At 35.1% G+C, this 24,286-nt stretch overlaps 1 protein-coding gene across 1 annotated transcript in view; it reads right to left on the reverse strand.

The window, feature by feature from the left end:
* Window positions 1-1,994, reverse strand: part of LOC145575300 (uncharacterized) — a 29,097-nt gene extending 27,103 nt beyond the window's left edge. The window contains exon 1 of the mRNA XM_081633185.1: window positions 1,629-1,994. Within this exon, the coding sequence (XP_081489311.1) occupies window positions 1,629-1,994 (366 nt within the window). The remainder of the gene's footprint in view (window positions 1-1,628) is intronic.
* Between the last annotated feature and the right edge of the window lie 22,292 nt (window positions 1,995-24,286).

Below are 24,286 nucleotides of genomic sequence, written 5' to 3' on the forward strand. Positions count from 1 at the left end.
TGGAAAAAAATGATAATGCTTCTTGCCAAGGCAAATCTTATGAGACCAATTACCCTACCATGATCTTGAGATTGCGTATATATTGTTTACATTGGAGATTCATTTGAAATACAGTGTCACCTGTAAGATTTTTACAGCTCTTAATAGCCTTTGGTTGTTAGCTAAGGAGAGCTAAAGAGATTATTGAGTGCCTATGATTTGAGCTATTCAAATTTGTGGAAATTATAGAATAACAAGTTATGGATAAATTATTGCAGAAAGAAGAAATGAAAAAGAAATGCCTAATGATATTATTGTGGTGAGTTACGGGGGCGTAACTCTTTTCTTTAAGAGGGGTAGAATGCGATGTAACCATAGGGAAACAAGTTAATTTATTCCTAATTAATTAAGAGTAATCTAAATTATCAAGTAACCAATTTGTTGTTGTAAAAAGAAACTATACTACGGAGATCAAGTTTAAGGAGAAAATCAATAATAAGGAAGCCTAGGGTTACAGGTTCACCAACAATTAATAATCCAAGATAAAACATAACAACCAATAATTAACATTGCACATATAACATGATTAACAGGCTCTCGCAATTTACTAGATCTAAGTTCCTATTGAAAATAGCCTTTAATATCAAATTAACATTTGCTCGATTCATCAATTCAATATTGCTATAATTTTACAATCAAATCATATCTGCTCGATTCATAATCTAATCGTAAAGAATTAAAACAATTCAAAAAGAAATTATCATGCAATGTCAATAATCAACGATAATAAATTAACCCTTCATATTAATTATGGATTCCCTAAAACCCTAGAATTAAACTACTCACACATAATTAAATATAAACTAAACAAAGCAATTAAACAAGTCATGATGAAAGAGAGAGAATAAATACCGAGATTAAAGGAGAAGAAATCGTTACCAAAGTTGAAGGAAACAAGAGATGGAATTAAACAAAGAGTTGTAGAGAGAGAAAATAATACTAGAGTTTAAGAGGAGAGAGAGAAAAGTTAGAGAGAGAAAGAGAGAGAGAGAGTAAGGGAAGGGAGAAAAGAATACTAAACTCGCTTAACAAAAGCGTATAAATACTAAGATAAAAAATCCTAAGTTAAAACAACTTAAACGACGCTTAAACTTCTCCTCATAAACACGCACCCGATCGGGCGAGGCACCGCCTGATCGGGCCGGCCTTTTTTTCTTCGTGGGCTTCTCTTCTCGCGCCCGGTCGGGCGCGCCTTCGGGCGAAGACCCTTGCACCGGGCGGCGACACTTCGGGTTACTTGGACTCCTTGTTTGGGCTTGTAACTCGGCCCAAACCAAATATCCTCCTTGGGGCTTTAATCATTCGGTCCAATGCCTCATCTTCTCATAAGTCGAGCCCTTAATCACCGGTTCGATAACTCTAACCGATCTTGGGCTATGAAAGATGGTCGTGCTCCTCCAATGCTCATAGTCGCTCCATAAAATCCCGGGAAAATGCTCTAAGAGTGCAATTCCCTATAAAACTCAACCAAAACTACGAAAACACTAGAAAACACATATTAGTAATAAAAGTGGCTCTAAAGAGCCAAAAGCACTACTAATTATGACCAAGGGACGGGGGTAAAATACTATATAAAATAGACATATCACTTTATCAAATCGAAGTCCCCATTCTGCATTGCACAAGGTTCTATCAAGGCGCACACTTCTATGAGTTTCCATCGAATTTCCTCGAGCCCATGTATGAGAGGGTCCTGAAAATTCAACCTCGATAAGCTGATTATGCTCCACCCAATGATTGAATCTTTCACTTCTCCTAGTCATCTCAGCACGGCTCGAATTTCTTTCCCACCTAAAACGAGTGTCATTGAAGTCACCTGACAACAGCCACGGTTTGTTGTTTTGTCTAGCAAAATCCGACAGTTCTCTCCACAAATCTTGTCTTTTGGAAAGGTCAAGGTTGGCATACACCGAGGTAAAGTACCAAGGTTCTTCCCCTTGTCTCGTAATTACCATGGTAATATATTGGTTCGATTTGACAATAGTGTCAATTGTAACCAATTCTGGTTTCCAGTAAACTCAGATACCTCCACTAAATCCTTGAGCGTCAACACGAGTGTGACCATTATATCCAAGAATTAAAGCAATTCTTTCAGCTTGATCACCTCCCATATGAGTTTCAACTAAAGCAAAAACAAAGGGTTTGTTTATGCGGATTACTTCACGAAGTGCCATCACAAACTCTAGACTACCAGCTCCTTGAACATTCCAGACCATACATGTGATTGGGAATGCATTGTTACCTGCTAAATGCGTGTTATTCATAGGAAACATTTAATTTGGGAAATTGGACATATAAGCAGCAGAGATGTGCTTAAAAGCGTCTTTAATTTTCCATGGTAACTTCAAAGTCACCACCAGTTGGAGTGTCTCTGGCATCGACACCCTCCATGAGTGTATCTCCATCTCGAGTTGATGGGTCAGGGGGCTTTCTATTCCCAAGTACGGATCTGTGGGGGTTGTTACACATATTATTTTCTCTGGAGGGATAAAGAGTGTGACTGTATTCGGGAGTGGTTGAGACATGAGTGATGGAATCAGTAGACTGGCTTGGTGAATTTGGCTTCTGGGTGCTATCTTGAGAGGGAGTAGTATTGGCGTGGGAAATTGCTTGTGAAGGGCTTATGGTGTTCTCTTTAACTTCAGCTCTGGAATTAGAAGATAAATTTGGAATACGATTTGCCACCTCATTAGATTTATCTTGTAAGATAATTTTAGAAACAAAATTATCTTTTTTCCTCAACTCTTTCCATTGTTTTGAAATTCCTTGATTTCTGCCTTGTGAAAGGGGAATTGAGTTATCGTTGCCTAAGTTAAAGTAGATATTCGTAGCTGGAATATTCTATGCTTGAGAAGATTTGCTTAAATCAACCGTTGCAACATAATTTTCGCCCAAGGTTAAGTCGTTATTCTCCAAAATATCTTCAGTTGCCTTATTTGTCTCCAAATTTTCCTGATTTTTCTCACCAAGGATTGAAAACCTTGAACCTCCTTGGTTAACCTTTTGACCTTGGCTATCCCTTTGACTTTTATCTAGTGGCTGCTTACCCCCTCCTAGATGTTTGACCACCCTTTTCCTTGGTGGTGGTTTTTTCACAAGCATCCAATCACCATAGTTATGTGCCTCTATTGGAGTTTGAACAGGATCTTTGGACAATTGAGGCCCTCCCATCCTATCTTGATCACTAGGATTCATCTCAACAACATGTTTTGGACAATTATCTTCTTGTTGACCAATTTTTCCACATTCAAAACAAATCATACGAAGCCCCTCGTATTGAATTCTCCAAATTTTCCCTTTCAACCAGAATTTCGAAAGGAGAGGTTTGGATAAGTCAAGCTCAACACTTAATCTGGTAAATTGTCCCCTTTGAGCCATAACATTGTTGTTATCAATGCGCACCACCTTGCCAATTTTACTTCCAATTTTATGCAAAAACTCCTTATCAAAGTATTCAACCGCTAAGTGTGGAATATTTACCCAAGCTGTTAAGAATCTTATTAGAGAGTCATCAGGAATAAAATTTGGGATCCATTTACGAATGGTGAGGTAATTGTCATCCAGCATCCAGGGTCCCTGGGTAAGCACATGATTGTAATCTCCCAAATTTGAGAAACGAGCAATGAAAAAGTCATGGCCTATGTTTGTCAAGACAAGTCCACTTGATAATTCCCATTTCTTCTTTAATCTTTTCATCAAAGACATGTAGCCAATCTTACTATCATACATTTTAATGATTAATGTATGCTTCCAGGGTTTACGAATGTACCTTTTCTTCTCTTTAGAGAGAAGGATAGCAGGGCATTTAGGATCTTCCAAAACCTCTAAAGGGGGTTCATCATCATTAGAGATATCATCCTCTTCCTCCGATTCAGCCAATATGGGGGTAATGCCATTGAGCTTATCATCGCAACCATATCTCTGAAAGATAAGGAGTTCTGCGCCTTTTGATTAGGTGAGGAATTAGGCAACAATGGAAAGTCTTCTGAATACGCAGCTTTACTGTGACTATTGTCATTCTCTTTATTGAATATCAAATGAGTAATTTTTCTCTTAGGTTTTTTTTATTGGAACGAGAGATCTGATCTCTTTCTTCAGTAGAAGGTTGTTGATTTTTGGTTTTTTCCGCCATAGCAGAGAAGAGCATCAAGAGAGATTTAAATTTATATTTTGAAAAATTGGTAAATATTGAAAAAAATACATTAGAAAAAGTCATAACTACACATTTATCAAAACAAACATATGCTTTCACACAAATTAGAATTAAATAAAAAGAGGGACAAATTGAGTTGATCGAGTGAATAAATAGTGAAATAAATTCTAAGTGTGACAAGTATATATGGATAAATGAATTAATTTTGATTAAATAGTGAAATAAATTCAAAGTGTGACAAGTATATATATGGATAAATGAATTATTTTTATTATTAATTGTTTAACAATTACTCCTTATGATCGTGATTACAATTTTTTTTTTGCACACCTTTGGTATGGGCGATAATCTTATGATCAAAAGAATTAAATGTGCATCACAATTTGCAAGGTGGGAATCAAGATTTCAATCTCAAAGCTAAGGACCCTTCATTCATGGAGAGACAACAATTGACAATAGTGATAAGGTCTATGGGTACCTCATATAGTAATAGAAGGATAGTAGAGATAGTTTAATCCTAAACAACCCTTTATTTACTAACTTTAGTGCCAATATCCATAATTAAGGAATTATATTTAATTAAAACTACTAATATAAGTGAATATCCTCAAATAAAACTAACATAATATAAAAATTAAACCATAATTTAGATAAAGTGTTTCTAATAGATAGAAATCAAATAAACTTATAGAAGAATAATTTAGTTTCAAATTTTAGGTCTTAAACCAATAAACAAAGTTCCCAATAAATTCTACCTTTCATGGTATAGGGAGATAGTAGCTCAAATAAACATGTCAAATGATACATTTTATAGCATGAACAATATTGTTAACCATTTTAATAGCCATTGATAGCTTATCACTCACATTGTTTGTATTAAATGAGTTGTTTGGCGGCATCTGTAAGGCCACTGTAATCAAGGAGCCACCTGAACCTGAGCTGCTAGTATCGGATGAAGTTGCATCTCTTCCATTGAGAACATTAGGTGTGATTGTTAAACCAGAGGCAAGAATTGGAACATTTGAACTATTCATGCCATTTGTTAATTCTATCACATTTTGTACATCAATTGGTGCGTACACTATCAATGACTCATATTGTCCCGTTATGACTTCTTGAAAGATCATTTTATTGCTCTCATTAGGATTCAGAGGCTGCATGACACATCAAGATAACTTGTTGCAATTTATCACTAGAATGATAAAATAAATAATAATAAAATAAAAAATAGTCACACAAGTAATAATTGTAAGTAAATTATTATTTTCAAAGGTCATTCTAGTCTAGTTAAAATATGATTGTAGTTATTATGTTCATAATTTCATCACTTTAACATAATTAAGCATATAATTTTATAAATATATACTTTATGTTTTTTTTGTAACTGAGAAACACATTCGTACATCCATAACGTATGTATCGATTCCTCACATTTCTGGTTATAAAAATAATTACAAGATGTGAAATTCTAATTACTAAATGATGCGTCGGCTAAGAAAATGCAAATTTGTAGTAAAAAAAGTATACTCAAATTGGATACTATAGACACCTGATTGTGTCTCCCCAAAAACCAAACCCATTGATGACTATCTTCGTCACTGATTATCGAATAAGGTGAAGTGTTGAAGAGTCTCGTGAATTTCCCTGTTTCTAAAATATTTTTGATTCAAAATAATTCATTTCGTATTTGTAAAATCACTCATTTCGTGTCCTATTTATAAAAAGCGTCCAATCCAATTTGTTTTGGTCCATAATCTGGGTCCAATAATTATGTAATAGGATGTAGTTTGAAAAGAGCTTTCCACGATATATTATAAGCTCAACTCCGAGTTATAACGAGGAGTTATGACCAAAATACTAAATTGGGCCCAAATTGAGCTTTATGTGCGGACTTAATGATCATTTGGAGGTTGTTTATCTTAATATTAATTATATTTCTAAAACCATTAGGATTTATCTTAAGCTTCTAAAATTATCTAGAAGGTTGTTTTAAGTTCTAAAGGCATTAGGATTGATTATTATCTTCTAGAAGGTTCTAATTTATCCTATTTTTGAAAAGATAATGATTAAAAATTTTATGTCGGATAAAACAAGTGTTTTTAATAGATTTAATTCTGATTTAATAATGATAAGTACGGATATTTGACTAACCCAATTTGATTTGAAATCGGATTTCGTAAGAATCATATCTTTCGAAAATCATCGTGCAGCGATGGATCCATCACACAACAATGGAAATATCGCGACACAATGAATCATCGCCGCCGCGATGAAACTTGTTTTACTCTGGATAGGATTCGTCACGTTTTCTGATCGTTTTCGGTCGTTTTTCCTATTGGGACGATTTCCTCCATTTCGGGGACGAACAACCAACAATAATCATCATCTCTTTCTCTCTTTAAGCTAAAGCTTATTCTTTCTCTCGCCCTCTTGAATTTCTAAACTTTTTCACAAACACACACCATTCCTTGTTTACGAGTCTCGAATACACCTAGCCAAGCTCGAAGTTGTCTTAAACCTCGACGTGAAAGGTTGATAGTTCTCAAGGTTTGGTCCCAAATATATATTTCAATTATTATTTGATTATTGTTTGATTTAATATTTTATTGAATTTTACTAACGTGTGTATTCTTTTGATCGAAACAGGTACGAGGCTTTACAGTGAGTAATTTAATTGCTCTATTTTTGTAGAAATCATGCTTATAATATTTTATATTTTTTCTAGTACCATGTTAGGATGCTTTTATTGCTTTCTAGTGTCATGTTTAGGATAAAGTTTTGATTTTTAGGATTTATTATTAATCATGTTAGTATTATGCTTTGAGGACATAATGATGATGATTTGTTGTGTCAATAATAATAGATTCTTGATTTATTATTATTGTTATTGCTTGATCAAGCCCTCTCTTGCAGGTTTAAAGGGAATTTGTACTTGAAATCACGCTTAATAAGATACCAACGTAGATTAAATATGCTTAGGATTAATTTTATTGATTGTATGTTGATCGAAAACACACATGAATATGAGAAAAAAAGTAGAGGCCTATTTTGGGCGGGTTCAATCTCTTTTAGGTTGGATTCGTACCATCATCCCCGAATATCCAGTCATGGTTCAGGACCACTATGGAGTTTTAGCGATCTATGTTATCGTGAATGAAGTGTAACCTTCATACCCGTGGGCGGTTTACAAGTTCCTAAAACTAATTGACGACTCTTTTGCTCTAGCTTCCTTCCCTTTGAATGCCACCATACTTAAATACATGATCACACACTAGTAGAAATTTACAAATGGGCACCGAGTAATGCCCACTGGTGGGGAAAAAAATGGGCGGGATTGGGTAAGAGCTAATTGGCACCGATTCAAACAAAACCGGTGCCATAATCATTAAAGGCCACCGGTTCAAACCAGTGGCAATTCCAAAAAAAACCCGCCCTAGCTTCTCCCCCTTTTCCTTCTCTTTCTTCGTTCCTTCCCCATTTTCATTTTCATTTCTTTCCCTCCTTTATTCCCTCCTTCGACCCTTCACCACTGCCCTCCTTTATTCCACTACTGCCGTCGACACTTCACCAGCGACTCTCTTTCACCGGCGGCCACCCTCCTTCCCCTTCTCCTTCTCCTTCTCTTTCTCTTTCTCTTTCACTTTATTTGGTGTTGAAAACACCATCCAGCAGCAAGCCTTAGACACCTAAGACTAGGTAATATTGACATGTTATGAGAATAAAATAGTTCATTTGATAAGAAATGTAGGAAATGGGCAAAGTAGAAGTAATATATACCATATTTGGGCCATTTTTGATAAAATGCATCTTAAAACTTATTAAAATGCTTTTTTGATGTGATTTCAAGCCTTAAATACCTAAGACTAGGTAATATTGACATGTTATGAGAAAGAAATAGTTCATTTGATAAGAAATGTAGAAAATAGGCAAAGTAGAAGTCATATAGGTCATATTTGGGCCATTTTGGATAAAATGCATCCTAAAACTTAGTAAAATGCTCTTTCGATGTCATTTCAAGCCTTAGACACCTAAGACTAGGTAACATTGACATGTTATGAGAAAGAAATAGTTCATTTGATAAAAAATGTAGTAAATGGGCAAAGTAGAAGTCATATAGGCCATATTTGGGCCATTATTTTTGATAAAATGCGTCTTAAAACTTAGTCAAATGCTCTTTTGATGCGATTTCAAGCCTTAGAAAGCTAAGACTAGGTAACATTGACATGTTATGAGAAAGAAATAGTTCATTTGATAAGAAATATAGAAAATGGACAAATTAGAAGTTAGTTGGACCATTTTGGATAAAATACGTCGTAAAACTTAATAAAATGCTCTTTTGATGTGATTTCAAGCCTTAAACACCTTAAACTAGGTAACATTGACATGTTATGAGAAATAAATAGTTCATTTGATAAGAAATGTAGTAAATGGGCAAAGTAGAAGTCATATAGGCCATATTTGGGCCATTTTTGATAAAATGTGTCTTAAAACTTAGTCAAATGCTCTTTTGATGTGATTTCAAGCCTTAAACACCTTAAACTAGGTAACATTGACATGTTATGAGAAACAAATAGTTCATACATAATGTTTAACCTAATTAATTAATTCTTACATAATTTTTATGTATTCCAAGTTTTGCAAGGTACAAAAAGAAAGTCCGTTGACAAGCAAGGAATTTAATGAAGTTCGAGACATGTTGGTGTCTTTCATCAACTTTAATTTGTAAATGTCACTTCTATTTGAATTTATATTTTGTTAACTTTTTTACTACATTATTAAATAATTAGTATTGTTTGTATATATGTATATGACACTTTTTATTTATTGTATTGCATTTGGGATTTTATATATATATATATATTATTGTTCTTATTTCAATTTAAGAAATTATTCTTATTGTAATTATTATTAATTATAGTTAATTATAATTATTTAATATCCGATTTACAGGGTTTATTATTATTATTATTATTATTATTATTATTATTATTATTATTATTATTATTGCAGGAAAAAAAATACATGTAATGGCACCGGATAACTGGTGTCAATTAAATTTAATACCAAAAAAAAATAAACGGGAAGATTTTTGCCACTGGTTAACCGGTGGAAATGTAATTTATTCCCACCGGTTTGGAACCGGTGACTTTTTATTGAAGAATTTTCATCCCTCAAATGCTCAACGGTTCAAAACCGGTGGCATTGAGGGGTTTTGAACCGATGCCAATCTTTTTTTTTTCTACTAGTGACAGTGGGGCTCAAAGTTAATGTTTGAAATATTCCCTACAGATACGTACTAATCTTGGTGGTTTCTTATTATTCCCTTTTCTGAATGTAATTTTCACACTTTTCTTTTAGATTCATTTCAATTATCTAATTGCCAGACTTCCTTCTATGATATGAACTCAATAATATGTAATCACTTTTTTTTTCCTACTACCAAAAAGTTATGATGTCACACCCTTACTCATTCAATTGAATTTCTTTGTAATGTCCTATTACAGGTAGGGGCGTTCGCGGTGCGGTTTGTAGTTTTTTCAAACCGTACTTCTAACCAAACCGCACTGCAAAATGCAGTTTAGTGCGGTACGGTTTGCGGTTTAGCCATATTTTTCGAAATTATAAGTATTTTCTATAACAAAAACTTTTATTTAATTTTGTGATTATTAAATTATAATTAACATATTAAACTATTTTTTAACCTTTAATTTGCTAATAGCTAGTCAAAGATTAGCTCATATTTTTTTAGTTCTTTTATATACTTTTTAATTAAAATAGAGTATAAAAATCACAAACCACATCAAAGTGCTGTTTGCGGTGCAGTTTATTCTAAATTTTTTTTAAAAACCGCACCAAACTGCGGTTTGGTCATTTTCAAAAACCACACCACAATTTTCAAACCGGAAAATTGCTATTTGGTTCGGTCTAGACTAAACTCTGAACAACCTTAATCGCACGCACTTTTCTATTAAAAATAACATATACATACAAAAATTACATTATTTCATTATAATTTGGAGAACAGTTGTGTGACCATCACATTGGTATAGAAGAATTGACAATTGAAGACATATGAATACTGTTAAATACGTAATACTCCCTTTGTTTTTCTTGATGTTGCATGCACGTGAGATTTTGCACTATTCATATGTTACTTTCAACTTAATTGTTTTTGGAAAAATTGCCATGAATAATACGAACTTTCACCACCAGTCTTCCAAAAATTTACAACCTTTTGATTATTTCGAAATAAAACGAAATTTGATATTCATCTTCTATAAATAGCATGACCTGTTGGTAACATGTTTTATAAGTTAAGTGTGACATGTGTCGCTTTCTAATTGGTATTTTTTTTGTTTTTATTTTATTTTATTTATTTATTTTTTTTTACAATTTTCTTACTACAAAAAATTGATTTAATTTTACAGAAATAAAAAAATAAATAAATAAAAAAAAAATAACCGCCCACAACAATTCTTCACCTCCTTGAACAATCCCCACCCCATCAACAACTAAGACCATCGCATCTCCCATGTCACCCTTAACCCCATCAGCCACAAAACCTCCACCTAATCCCCCCGCCCCACCATTGTCGAAAACCCCAACCATAGCCTTACCATAACCAAAAATCCCTACACTATCCCCACCATTGCCGAAGCCTCCACCACATCCTATTTATGAGCCCGAAATCCCCACTATAGCCCCACTATCACTAAAAACCCCCATCCTCTGGTTGACTAGCCATGATTGGTGTTTTATTGGGGAATTCGAGGGGGGGTGGGGGTAGTAATAGCAAAATTGAGTGGTGGTTGGATTGCGCTATGAGAATGAAGGGGAGTGGGCTGGGTAGCGTGGAGGGAAAGGAAAGGTTGGAAGGGTCTAGAATTCTGGATGGTGTTGCGGGAAGGAGGGGAGAAAGCTGGGAACTAGGAAGGGGGTGGGGGTGCTAAACAAGGGGTGTTGATCGGGGAAGGGGTTGGAGGGAATTGTTTTTTTAATTAAGTAATTAAAAAATTAATATCATTCTTTTATGGAAAATTTGCTAAAAAAAATCTTTTAAATGCCCTATTTTGCGAAAAAAACCTTTTAAAGCTTTATCGTAAAAGAAAACCCGAAGTTAATTTTTTTTTTCTGTTGAAAACAACCCGGTACCACTAATTTACTTAATTAACCTTTAATTTCTTCTAATTACCCTCTTAAATCTTAATTAACTATTTAATAATTAAATTAACTTATAAATTTAAAATAAAATAAAAACCACCACCCTCACCACCAGCCCAGCCACCACCCTCCTTTTCCCCTATCCCTTGGTAGCAGCCCCCATCCCCAACCGCCGCCTTGAACCCCCCAACCCGGACGACCCAACCGCTGCCTTGAACCCCCCAATCGGATGACCCAACTCAATCGTCATCCGACCCTCTCCTTTAATTCCCCCTTACCCCTGACGCCAACCATTGACCTTTGTTTAGCATCAACACCAACACCACCATCCTCAATTGACGTTGAAATGAACTAAACAAGAAATCTGAAGCAAGACATGAGTTCTCGAGCAAGAATAGGTATTTGGGGCCGAGGAGAGATAGTAGGTCTGCAATTGTGGTTTTGGGAGGTGGAGAAGAAGGGCTACGAGAGGAGAAAGAAAATGGTTTAGGTTTGCAACTGAGGGAAGAGACAAAGGGAAATGGGGTCGGCTGACGGTGGAGGTGAGTAGCCGGAGGTGGAGGATTCAAGGCGGCGGTCTGTTGGGGGTGGGGCTACTACCAGCAGAAGGAAGAAAAGGAGGGCAGTGGCTAAGCTGATGTGGGGGTGGTGATTTTTATTTATATTTTAATTTATAATTTAAATTAATTATTGAATAATTAATTAAGAAATAGAGGGTAATTAGAAGAAATTAAAGGTTAATTAAGTAGATTAGTGGTATTGGGTTGTCTTCAACAAAAAAAATAAAAAAAAATTAAAAAATAACTTCGGGTTTTCTTTTACCATAAAGGTTTTAAAAGAGTTTTTTTTTTCCCAAATGGGGCATTTAAAAGTTTTTTTTTGGGCAAATTTTCCTTCTTTTATAGAAAATTTTTTACAAAAAAAAAAAGGAAAAATTGAAATAAATAATCCCACCTTTGGCTCATCTTCTCAAAATAATCCCATCTTTGCATATTCCAGTTTTAATTCCACCTTTATATCCCATATTCTCAAAACGAACCTTTTTACCTACAGCCTGTTTTACAAGTTAATTTTTTTTATTTTGATTTTTTTCCTTTAATCTTTCTTCTTCTACCTCACCCTTTCATCCATGTCAACCACCATGACCATCCCTTGCCACCTGAGCAACCCCAGCCCCGCCCCTTGCCGCCTGAGCCACCCCCACCCACATTTCAAAACCCTCCTAAACAGCCACTATCCCCACCCCTCACATGATATCTCCTATCCCGAAACCCCCTAAACCCAACCCTTCACCAAACACCACAGCCACCCACGAAACCCTTTCCACCTTGCTTTGCTTCCCCTCAAGCAATTACATTTCATCTGTAACACCCTAGAAATTCCTTTCTTTTAAAATACATGTTTAAAACTTTAATTAGGAATATCTAAGACATTACCGCCACCGTGATAACGACTAAGGCAACTATCAAAGACACACATCGGAAGACTAATTTCAAACCCTTTCAAAACAAGTCAACTTAAAAGTCAATCAACGAAAGTAAAGTCAAACCAAAGTCAAACGAAGTAAAATAAAATCAACCTACAACTTGGAACCATTATAGGCCCTTATTAAAACCAAACCAAATTCAAAACCTCTTTGTTAGTTACGCATAATAATATTATCATAAATAATTAAAGCGATAAGCACATCATAAACTTATGGAAACTAGCATGATACGCTCTTCACTCATGCCCATTCATGAATATGCTTCACCACCTGAAAAGCTTATTTCTACCTATTTCCACTACTCTCCATTATAAATGGGTCATCATAGGGCCAAGATAAAGACAAGGCCAACAAACACACAAACACACAATCAGCAAAGCTGAGTACATAAGCGTAATTAACACACTAACATGCAATTTCCTTTCAACACACAACTTACCTTGTTGCACCTGTTTTTCAAGCATACAACACTCAATAAAATTCCTACTAGACACTAAATAATTTATTTAGCATTGATTACGCATCAAACAGGTTTCCCCCTAGCCTCCCCCAATAAATTGAGGTTACTGACACGGGAGCTAATCGTGCTAGCATCAAAAACCACACATAGGTGGCGGAATCCCTACGCATAATAATAATAAAAAGGAATATACAGCGTCCTGTACTCCATTAGAAGTTATGGTTAAATATAAAACCCCATAACTCCCCCCATATGTTCATACTCGAGGTATATACGTTCCAAGAGTTTTGGTGCGTAATCTCTTTCACTTTACGTTATTTACCGATTATTAAACTTGGTGATGACTCTCAAACCATAATCATTCAATCAACAATAATTATTCAAACAATCAAATATATCAATTTAATTCTTGAATAATTAGTGACCACATAATATTTAATGTTGAACCCCTTTTTAATTCTACATCGGTGCCAATGACACCTTAAACGCATAAAGCGCCACAAATCCTATCCCTCGGTGTTAAAAACACCTTAAGTGCACTAAGGCACCAACATACAATTTATTCCTCGTGTACATAGACACTTATATAGCTCCTTTCCTCATGCTTAAAGCATCAATAAAAATTATATGAACCATAATAAAATTCCTTTTCAATATTCCAAACCAAATTAAACATTTAGTTTAATTAAACATGCTCTCTATCATGCCACAAATAAATATGTGGTTCATAAATAATATTCCAAGCTATTATTTTTCATTGAATAATCCATCACAAATAAATCATGCTTCATAATCCAATCACCAATAACATCCAAATCATAATTTCCAATCCAAACCTAGCATGATACTACTTGTAATCAATCAAACACATTTAGCATGCTATTACATCAACATAATTATGCTAAGTACGCGAACGTACCTCAATAAGCCCTTAAAATAGCCGATTACACTACAACAATTCTCGAATCAAGTCTCCTACATAAAGGGACAATAATATTATATTAATTCTCCTTGTATACACAATTTCCAGCAACTTAAATTTACTTTAGACTACTTAAAAAAATCTGAAAATTATTTAAAAACCCCTAATTAAACTCCTTTTTAATGGGTAATTACACCCTTTCATTAAAATCACAATTATACTACTTTAAATAAAATTCCAGCATTTTAAACTAATCAAAAACCCTTTAAAACTCAAGGATAAAATTTAAAGCATAAAAAAAACTTCGTTAAAAATCAAAAACTGCCCGAAAATCATATTTAGAGGCTGAATTTGGCCACGAGAGGGTGGTGCTTACTACCAAAGGTAGTGAGTCTTTCTTAAAACATTGTTTCCACATGGAAAACACTACTTTTTTTTTATCAAAATCGGATGAGTTCAGAACCTAATCGGGATTAAAACGGGATTAATATTAACGAATGGAAATCTAAGAATTAAAACACGAATTTACGTGTTCAAAATATTCTGGGATTAAGTTAAACTAATCAGTAGTTATAATCACCAAAATTTCAAACATCATTACTATAAAAGCCCAAAATCAATTGTTCGTAAAAACCCTAAAATCGTGATTTTCAAAAATTAAAAACGCTAGGTTATAAAATTTACAAAATCTAAAAATTATGACATTTATAAAATCTGAAATTATAAAGTTTAATCATCAAAATACAACTTGATACTAATTAAATTAATTTCAAACAATAAAATCAAAACCCATAAATCAATAATTATAATTACACAAATTAATAAAACAAAGGAGAAAATAAGACTAACCTTTTTGTGTGGGAAATTTTTGGGGATTCATGGTGTATTTATAGAGTAGAGAGCGTAGGGTTAAATTTGGGCTTATAAAGATGTGGGCTTAAGTTATGGGTTTTGGAATGGGTTATTCCAATAAGAGTATGTAGGAATAATTTACATTGCCCAATAATTAATAAACGTTTGGCCCAAAATATATTTTACTTTATAAAACCTTATATTTAAAATACTTTAACCCTTTAAAATATTTAATTAAAATACTTGAGCCCTTAACAATACATTTTATTAATACTTAAATACTTTATAAAAATACATAAAAATACGGGGTATTACATCATCAATGTATTCAATTGATGAACAACCACCTGATTCGAACAAATTGAGGGGTATCGACGGAGAGAACGAAGCGATGGAGACAGAGGAAAAAGAAAGCGATGGTCGGAGAGAGAAAACGGGGCTGCGAAGGTGAGTGAAGGAGGTGTTGGCTGATTTGTGGGCTAAGCATTGGGGTCGGTTGATTTCCGATGGCGAGTGAGGGAACTGTTGTGGTCGTGGCTCGATGGTCAAATAGTATTTGGGCTGGTGGGTTTCATTCCTGGTGGTGGCCTGGCTAGGTCGAATGGGGTCGGGTCTGGTGGTAGCTGGGTAGTGGGTACCATGGCTGCAAGCAAATTGGAGGTGGTTGATTATTTTTTTTTCGGTGTGAGGGTGGTTGGATGTGGTGGTGGTGAATTGGGTAGGAGGGAATCAAGGAGGGCGGCTGGGTCTGGCTTCTCCGGCGGACGGCTGGGATGTGTTGGTAGGCGGTGACTGATCCGACGAGATAGAGGGGCTCTGGCAGGGGAAGGAAGAGATTCAGCCAAATAAGAAAAATGTTCACATGTTCTCTGAAGTGTCATGATCCATCTTTTTGCACCAAATCCTAATGTGCTTTTCACAAAATCTTTATAAATAGGATGAACTTGGAAGTCATGATCAACTTCTACATGTTCTATAAATGTTACCTGTAAAATTGAAATGTTTTGATAATTGATTAAGATACAATAAAAAATCTCCAATAAACAGAAAGTGTAACATCGCGACCCCAAACAAATTAGGAAGGGACTTATTGTCACGAAATGCGCTTTAAGGGCCGACAACTTGATGAATCACATTTATATAAGATTTGTAGGCACATTTATGCTAGTTTTATAGTTGCTTTTTAGGTCTTTTAGTCGCTTTTTAGGTCGCAAATGCATAAGTTGTCCATTTTGTGCTCTATTACGCTCTGTTCGTGTATTTCTTAATGTTTCAAGTGATTTCATAGTCATTTGGACGCTTTCGTAGTGTTTGGAGTTGATTCGGATGATATTTGGATGGAAGTCAATGAATTGAGTTTATAAATCGAAGATCTTATGTTTGTGGATGTTGACTCTGAGGATTTTATGCATGAGAAATGAAAATAACATTCTCAATGATCGTTAGGCACTTTTCGGAATTGAATTTGAGCTAGAAACGAAGGAAAACGAAGGTTTGCAAAGTGTCAAAACAGACCTTTGGTCACTCTTTTGATCATAACTTGATTTCTATACATCGGATAGAAGAGATTCAAATTGCCTTGGAAACTAGACTTAAAGAGTTTTCCAACGATAGGTCACATGACTTTATACAATCTCTAGAATAAAAGTTACAGCCTCTACAAATCTTCCCTGCGAACCAGCGGACGACCAGCGCCCGCAGCTCGATACGCCCGGCCACGAGCAGCTACTGGTCTGGCCGATGGATACCCAGTGGGCACTGGTTTGGCCGTGGCTGGCAGCTCGTGATGGGCCTCGTTTTCCCACCTTCGCAAGCTTCCTTGACGATTCCACTTGTCGCCTTAGTCGACCAATCATAATACGACTTATGTGATTGCTATTTTTCTTATTTTATTTTATTTATTTATCTTTAGATTAGTTTTAGGATAATATAAATACTCAAGGGATATTATTTTTCCCTTATGCCTTTTATATCTTTTATTATTTTACATTCTTTTTAGTTTTCTCTAGCCCTAGTTTCTCATGGACAATTCCATGGATTCCTCCATGGTTTTGTTTTTTAGTTTGTTACTTTAATTTATAGAGGTAATTTTATTTCTTTACTTTAATTATGTTTTCTTTATTAGATTTAGTTTTTATTATTTATTTCATGCTAGAGTAGTTTATTTCTAGGGTTTGGGAATCCATGTTTATATTATGAATCTTGTTTGATGTTTTATTGATTTCTCTAATTGATAGTGTTTTATTTTTAATCTTGCAACCTGATCAGTTGTTTGATTAATTATTGTTAATAAGAGTTTGAATCGAAAGATCTTACTTTTAAAGGCTTACCTACAATTAGCAATTCTGATTATGTTAGCGACCGAACTGCATATATTGAATTGAGAGCGTTAAAACCCAATAGGCTTAGCAATTGCTCTAGATAATTGATTGAATTGTTATTGTTTTTTGATAGATTTAGAACTATAAACATGGTGAACCATAACCCTAGGTCTTTTTATTAATTGTTTTATTCCTATTTTAATTTAGACTACTTTTCCATCCCAATTTCGTGACATAGTTTAGTTTCTCCATACCTTGAAAGCTAGATTGAATAGCCATCTCTCTGTGGATTCGATCCTATAAGTCATTCTGGCACATTTTGTGCTCACTCATGCGCACACCGAAAAAACTTCCCAAAACGTCACCTATCCCAAGATTACTTCCAGTCAAGCACACTTAACTGGGAAGTATCTTAGCATATGAGCTCCTTAAAAGGAAGATGCACCTTATTGATATGAGTAGTATATCAAAGTATATGAGGTCACTTTGGCATGTTCATAAGATAAGAATCACTTAAATTTAAGAACAATATAAACCTAGCTAGATTTTTTTATTCTTTAAGTACTACGTATAAGTAGTGAGGATTTCAATTTCAGCCCAATTATATATTTACATTGTTAGTCGCACAATCACTAAATATTTATAAATTTAAAACTATTACCTTAGAGAATCCATTAGGTAGTTCCTCAATCATCCAACCAGATGGATGCTTCCAATAATAAGTCGAAGAATAACTACGATCAGAACCTTCAAACTTATTATAGGAAACATTTATAATCACCCATATACCTATCTTAATCTGTTGGCAATGCTGAAGCAAAATATACTCTCTTGGCGAGATTATTGGTGATAGAATATGCATCTTCTGGTATATCTGCATTAATTCCTCAGATATAGTTATAAAGAAATTAAATCATACATTAATTTTCTTAGAATTAAGTTACTATACAGTAATGACCCACTTCGACTTTCCAATAAACCAGCTTCTAGTACACGTAAGATTTCTGCTTTTGAAATAATCGTTGGAAAGTTGTCAACCCACTTATCCTACAAAATTACAACGATAACTAAAATTAGTACTACAGTAATAAGATCAATTTGATTTTTATGTACTCCCTCCATTCCTGAAAGTTCAACTCACTTTGCATTTGAGCGGTCTCCAATGAACACATGAATATCTTCCGCTATGTATAAGTGAAAATTATAAAAAGAAATTGATATTTGAAAATTTTATAATAAGGAGAGTCTAATAAGATCTCTCGTGCTAATTTAAATCTATTGTATATATAAATCATAACATGTGGTCAAAGTTATTTTATTTTGACCACCTGAAAAGTAAGTGAGTCGAAGTTTCAGGAACGGAGGTAATATATAGAGCACAAGGAAAGGTTTTCGAATTTACTGCATCTAAGATGAGATCCACTAACGATTTCGAATTCATAGCAACTATGTCTGTATACTTTGAGGATTCCATTCTCGAGTTTTGAAATCTATGTTTCTTAAGCCCATCATAAACCTTTTCAAAACTGTCAAAATCAAGATTATAATGCCCATTTGTTTGACACTTTATCCAAAAGGAATTATCATCTCTCAAATGAAAATTTAACACATCCATGGCACTTGCAACAATCTGAACCATAAGCATCATTTCCAACTCTGGATGAGGATTCATCATGTTATTTGAATTAAGATTATCATCATTGACATCACCAGCCAAATTATCAACTTCAGAGGTAAGTTTTTCGTTGCCTACCAACCTATCTTCTGGTATGTTGCATGCTAACCACGACGAAGGTCTACTCATCATGTTTTCCAGAAGATCAATTACACTTCCAAACTGCATAGAATAACGAAAATGTTAAAAGTTTCAGTCTACTTTTGCATGATAGGTTTCTTAATGGAGTAAGTTTACTTCCAAAGTCAAACATCAAGATTTTCCAAAGCTAGAGCTAAAGGTGATTATTGGGCAGGCCGGGTCGAAGCAAAAAAAAAAAAAGCTCACTTCTCGGGCCGGTTTGGGTCGGGCCAAGCTTCGGGCCAGATTTTTTTGTGCCCAAACACACGCAAAATGGTGGGCCTGTGCGGACTTTTCGGGTCATTTTTGAGTCGGCCTAAAAAATCAACTAAATATGCATAAAAACGCATTCTCAAACCCGCCCAAAAATATAAATTTTCCGGCTGGGCCCGATCCGATTTTGGCCAAAAAATCTTCCCAAAACTGGGACAAAATCGAAACGAGTCAGGTCGGACTAACTTTGATCACCTCTAGGCCTAGAGCTTACAAGGCCTTGTTATATAATCAAAACTAGGTAAGACAAGAAGCAAGACATTTTTTTTAAAACAAAATATGGTGTTATCAAACCAATTTCGTTCTGGTAGAAAATCCCCATACTTATTATAAGTATTATAACAATTGTTTTCTTCCATTTTTAATATTTTTTTTAAGGATTAGTAGCATACATGAAACACGACAATATGATTTTTTTCGCTATAGCTAGTGTTCCTTGTGTTTTGAAAGCGTACACTACTAAAATTCGGTCAAATTACGACCATTTTTTTACGACCGTCATTTAAACGGTCGCAAAATATAATATTTGCGACCGTTTTATAAGGCGGTCGCAGATTTGCGACCGTTTTCAAGGCGGTCGCAGATTTGCGACCGTTTTTAGGCTATTTAACGGTCGCATAAGTATTTAAAAATGTCTTAAAAATAATATACATGTTAAAAATAATTCTAAATTAAAACAATTCTATTGCGACCGTAAAAAACGGTCGCAAATTGCGACATTTACGACCGTTATAGAAACGGTCGCAATTTTGACCATTTGCGATCGCCACAACCGGTCGCAAATTGAGACCATTACGACCGTCATAGAAACGGTCGCAATTTGCGACCATTTGCGACCGCTAAGAGCGGTCATAATAAAGTAATGATTTTTTTTTAATAAAATGGAGTATAAAAGTGCTGCGCAACCCACCCTAACCCTATTTTTGTTGGAGCAGCCGTTTCTTCTCATTATTTTCTCTCTCCTCATTTTCTCATCTTCTCCTTCCCTCTCCCTTCTCACGCCCTACTTCCTTCTCCCTTCTCATGCCCTCCTTTCTCTTCATCTCCTCTTTCTCTTCTCCTCTTTCTTTCTTTCTCATCTCCTCTTTCTTTCTCTTCATCTCCTTTCTTCATTAAGCCATCACATCAAGCCCCACCGTCACAAGCAAGCAACGAATGAACGAGCTGCGCCGCCACCATCCTTTTCAAGAATTTCGGTTTTCATGGTCAAATTCGACCATGAAAACTTCAGATCTGGAGTTTTCATGGTCGAATTTGACCATATAAACCCCATGAGGAAGAAACATTAGGAAAGGTATGTTGATTTTCTGATTTTTTTTTTAAAAAAAATTTGTTTTATTTTCGATTTTTGTTGTTTCATTTTAGTTTTTGTTCGAATTTCTGTTTGAATTTTGGTTCGAAGTTTTTTTTTGAATTTTGTTGATTTGTTTTTCGAATATTGGTTCGAATTTTGTTCGAAATTTTTTGTGATTTTTGTTCGTTGTGGGTTTCAATTTTGTTGGGTTTAATTTTTTTTGTTAAGTTTTTTGGGTTTGATTTTGTTCGATTTTTGTTAGTTTTTGTGGGTTTGATTTTGTTTGATTTTTGTTCAAATTTTAATTAGTTTTTGTGGGTTATATTTTGTTCGAATTTTGATTTAATTTTTGTTCAATTTTCGGTTTGATTTGTGTAATTTTGTTCGAAATTTTGTGGGTATTTTTTTTTTATTTTGGGTTTAATTTTGTGGGTTTAATTTTTTTTGATAAATTTATACAATTTTTGGGTTGAATATGGGTGGTGGTGGTGGTGGTGGTGGGTAAAGGTGGTTAAGGCTGGGCGGTGGCTGGTGGTGTTTTAGGGTGGCCAGTGGTCGTGGGTAAAGAGGGTTTGGGTGGGAAGTTATTGGTAAAGGTGGTTTAGGTTGGCGGTGGTGGTGGGTTCGGTGGTTTCGGGTGAGCGGCGGTGGGTTTACGTGGTTAGGGTGGGCAGAAGTGGTGGGTAAAGGTGGTTTGGGTTGGCAGTGGTGGTGGGTAAAGGTGGTTTCGGTGGTTGGTGAGGCTAGATGTGAAGTACAGTAGTGCGATTTTTCTTTTTTTTTTCTTTTTTTTTTTAAAATTTTAGCAACGGCTTATGGCGGTCGCTAATTCCAAAAATTGCTACCGCTGATTTAACCAGTCGCAATTTTCAATTTTTGCGACCGTTTTCTAAGCAGTCGTTGAAAATAATAAAAACGGTTGCAAAAAATCTGCGACCGTCAAACGGTCGTAATAATGATTTTCTACGACCACGTGAATAACGACCACCACCTTACGACCGTTGACGGTCGCAATTATTAATTACGATCGTTGACGGTCGCAATTATTAATTGCGACCGTTTTTACTATAATCTGCGACCGTCAGAGACGGTCGCTATTTGGCCATATTTTAGTAGTGGTATATAGATGGGAAGAAAAGAGTTGGACTTTGTTTAATAAGAAGTTGACAAATTCATGAACAATGAAGCAACAAAAAGATAAAAAGGCAAAAAGGTGAAAAAGAGCTGAGGAAACATACATAAGGTATCATCAAGAAAACTTCTTGATCCAATATAAGGTCTAGGGGAATTGTACATGATTAGATTTAGAGGTAGGCAACGTGCCGTGCTGGGCCATCGCGGGCCGTGCCTCGCCGTGCATGTTGGTGGCTTGTGTTGTGTCGTGTCGGGCCGGGCCACTATTTAGCACACCCAAGCCCACGGCTCGGCACGGTCCACGTGCCTAGCGTGCCGTGCTGTGTCGGGTACCAGGCTGACCATAATTTTTTTAATTTTTTTTAACAACTTTTAAAATGGATATACTATTTAAATAATTTTATTAATTATGTTTATGTTTTTTTTATTATTATATTGTTATTGTTCTTTTTATTATTATTTATGTTATTTTATGGTCGTGCCTAGTGTGTCGTGCCGGCGGGTCAAACTATCGTGCCGCCCACGGGTTGTGCCGTGCTCATGCCGGATTCTTGAAATCGTGTTCACGGCATGGCCCACGGCCTACTCCTCGGTCATTGTGCCGTGCCATGCCGCTGGCGGGCGCGTGTCGTGTCGGGTCAATCTCGTGTTGGGCCCGTGACGCCCGCGGGCCGGCACGCTCATGCCGACCTCTAATTAGATTAGTTAAACTCGAATAATTGATCTGTGCACCCGGTAAAAATAAAAAAGGTGGAAAGAACATACTAGTGTTTGAAAAAGAACATACATACCTGTATTTGACAAAAGAACACGTTTGTGTTTGACAAAAAACATGGCATTACAAAGAGCATATAGTCTTTACAAAAGAACACATTAATATTTTCATCAAATTAGCCATTGAAAAAGAAACTCTTTTGTTCATTCATTCTCGTCATAGTTACTCAGGTGGTTGAGGCCAATTCTTCAACCCCACCTCCTCCTCCTCCTCCTCCTCCTCCTCCTCCTCCTCCTCCTTCCTCTTCTTCTTCATCTTAATCTTCTCTTGATCACGTTCTAAAAACTCGGACTTTAATTTGTGCTTTTAATATTCTCTCTCATGATCATTCGATCTTCCTTCCGACCTTACCTCGACGACGATGGTGATGTTGATGAGGTTGTTTCGCCTTCCCGGTGATGCTCAGGTGATTCTTCCCCTAAATCGAATTAAGTGAGGATTATTTTATTTATTGTTTTAGAATTTTAATGGGTTTTGTTTGAATTTTAATTTTGTAGTGAATTTGGGGTGTTTTGTTGGGATTTTTTTTTCCTTTTTGATTTGATTGTTTAAGTGATTGTTCTATTGATTTTTCGGGGTTTTCTTTGATGGGTTTTGTTCAATTTGTAATTTTGAGTTGAATTTAAATTTTTTTTTAATGTACATACATTAAAGAACATACTTTATAATGTAAAGAACATATGATTCAAACTCAAAGAATATATCATGCTCGCGTTCTTTATAAATGTCTATAATGTTCTTTTTCCGCCCATGTTCTTTAAAATATACATAATATTCTTTCCGCGTGCACCATGCACCATGCACATGGTGCACCCGGGTGTACCATAAAAATTTCACTTAAACTCCCCTATAATTATCAACACTCTATCTTCTCACAATACTTTACAACCTCCACTTGGCCACGACCACATCAAGCAAAGCAACAACCATCACCTTACCACCATGCTGCCGCCACCACCACCACCGCCCGAAAGGAAAGTGGAGGCGGTGGGCATACGGTGGAGTGTGGTGGGGTAAGTGGAGAGAGAAGGGATGATAATTTTTTAACCATAGTTTATTGACAAAAAAATAAAAACACTTATTGGGGTTGTAAGTTCGAATAAAATTTAATTAGGTCCAATTTTAATTTTTTTAAAAAGGTGGAGGGGATTACCAATCTAAGTAGCAAAAGTTAAGGGCTAACATATGAAATTTCCCTAAGACTTATGCAAGGTATGTTTCATACTTGTATTTGTCATCGATCTTCACAATGCTATTTAACAAATGTACGTAAACCTTGTTCTAATAATCCTCTTACACATTATATATATTTCTTTCCTAGGGTTATTTATACATTGTTGGTACTTGGTAAACTATTTTCGTGTATATTGTCTCACTAAAATTCTAGCCATACGTATAACTTAAATGGAAATCATCAAGTATCAACATTGATGGTTAATATAGTACAATAATTTAGCATAAAGTTACTAGAACTTTGAAAGTAACTAAGATATGATAAGGAAAATTTTCAGCATAACATTGCAAATATTTCTTACAAGACATAAAACAATATAAAAGAAAAATTAATGACAAATTTAATCAGGGTAAAAAAAAAAATTAAAGTTTACAGTACCTTATGCTT

This window comes from Chenopodium album, chromosome 13 (assembly GCF_948465745.1).
Source record: "Chenopodium album chromosome 13, dcCheAlbu1.1, whole genome shotgun sequence".
Classification (NCBI taxonomy): domain Eukaryota; kingdom Viridiplantae; phylum Streptophyta; class Magnoliopsida; order Caryophyllales; family Amaranthaceae; genus Chenopodium; species Chenopodium album.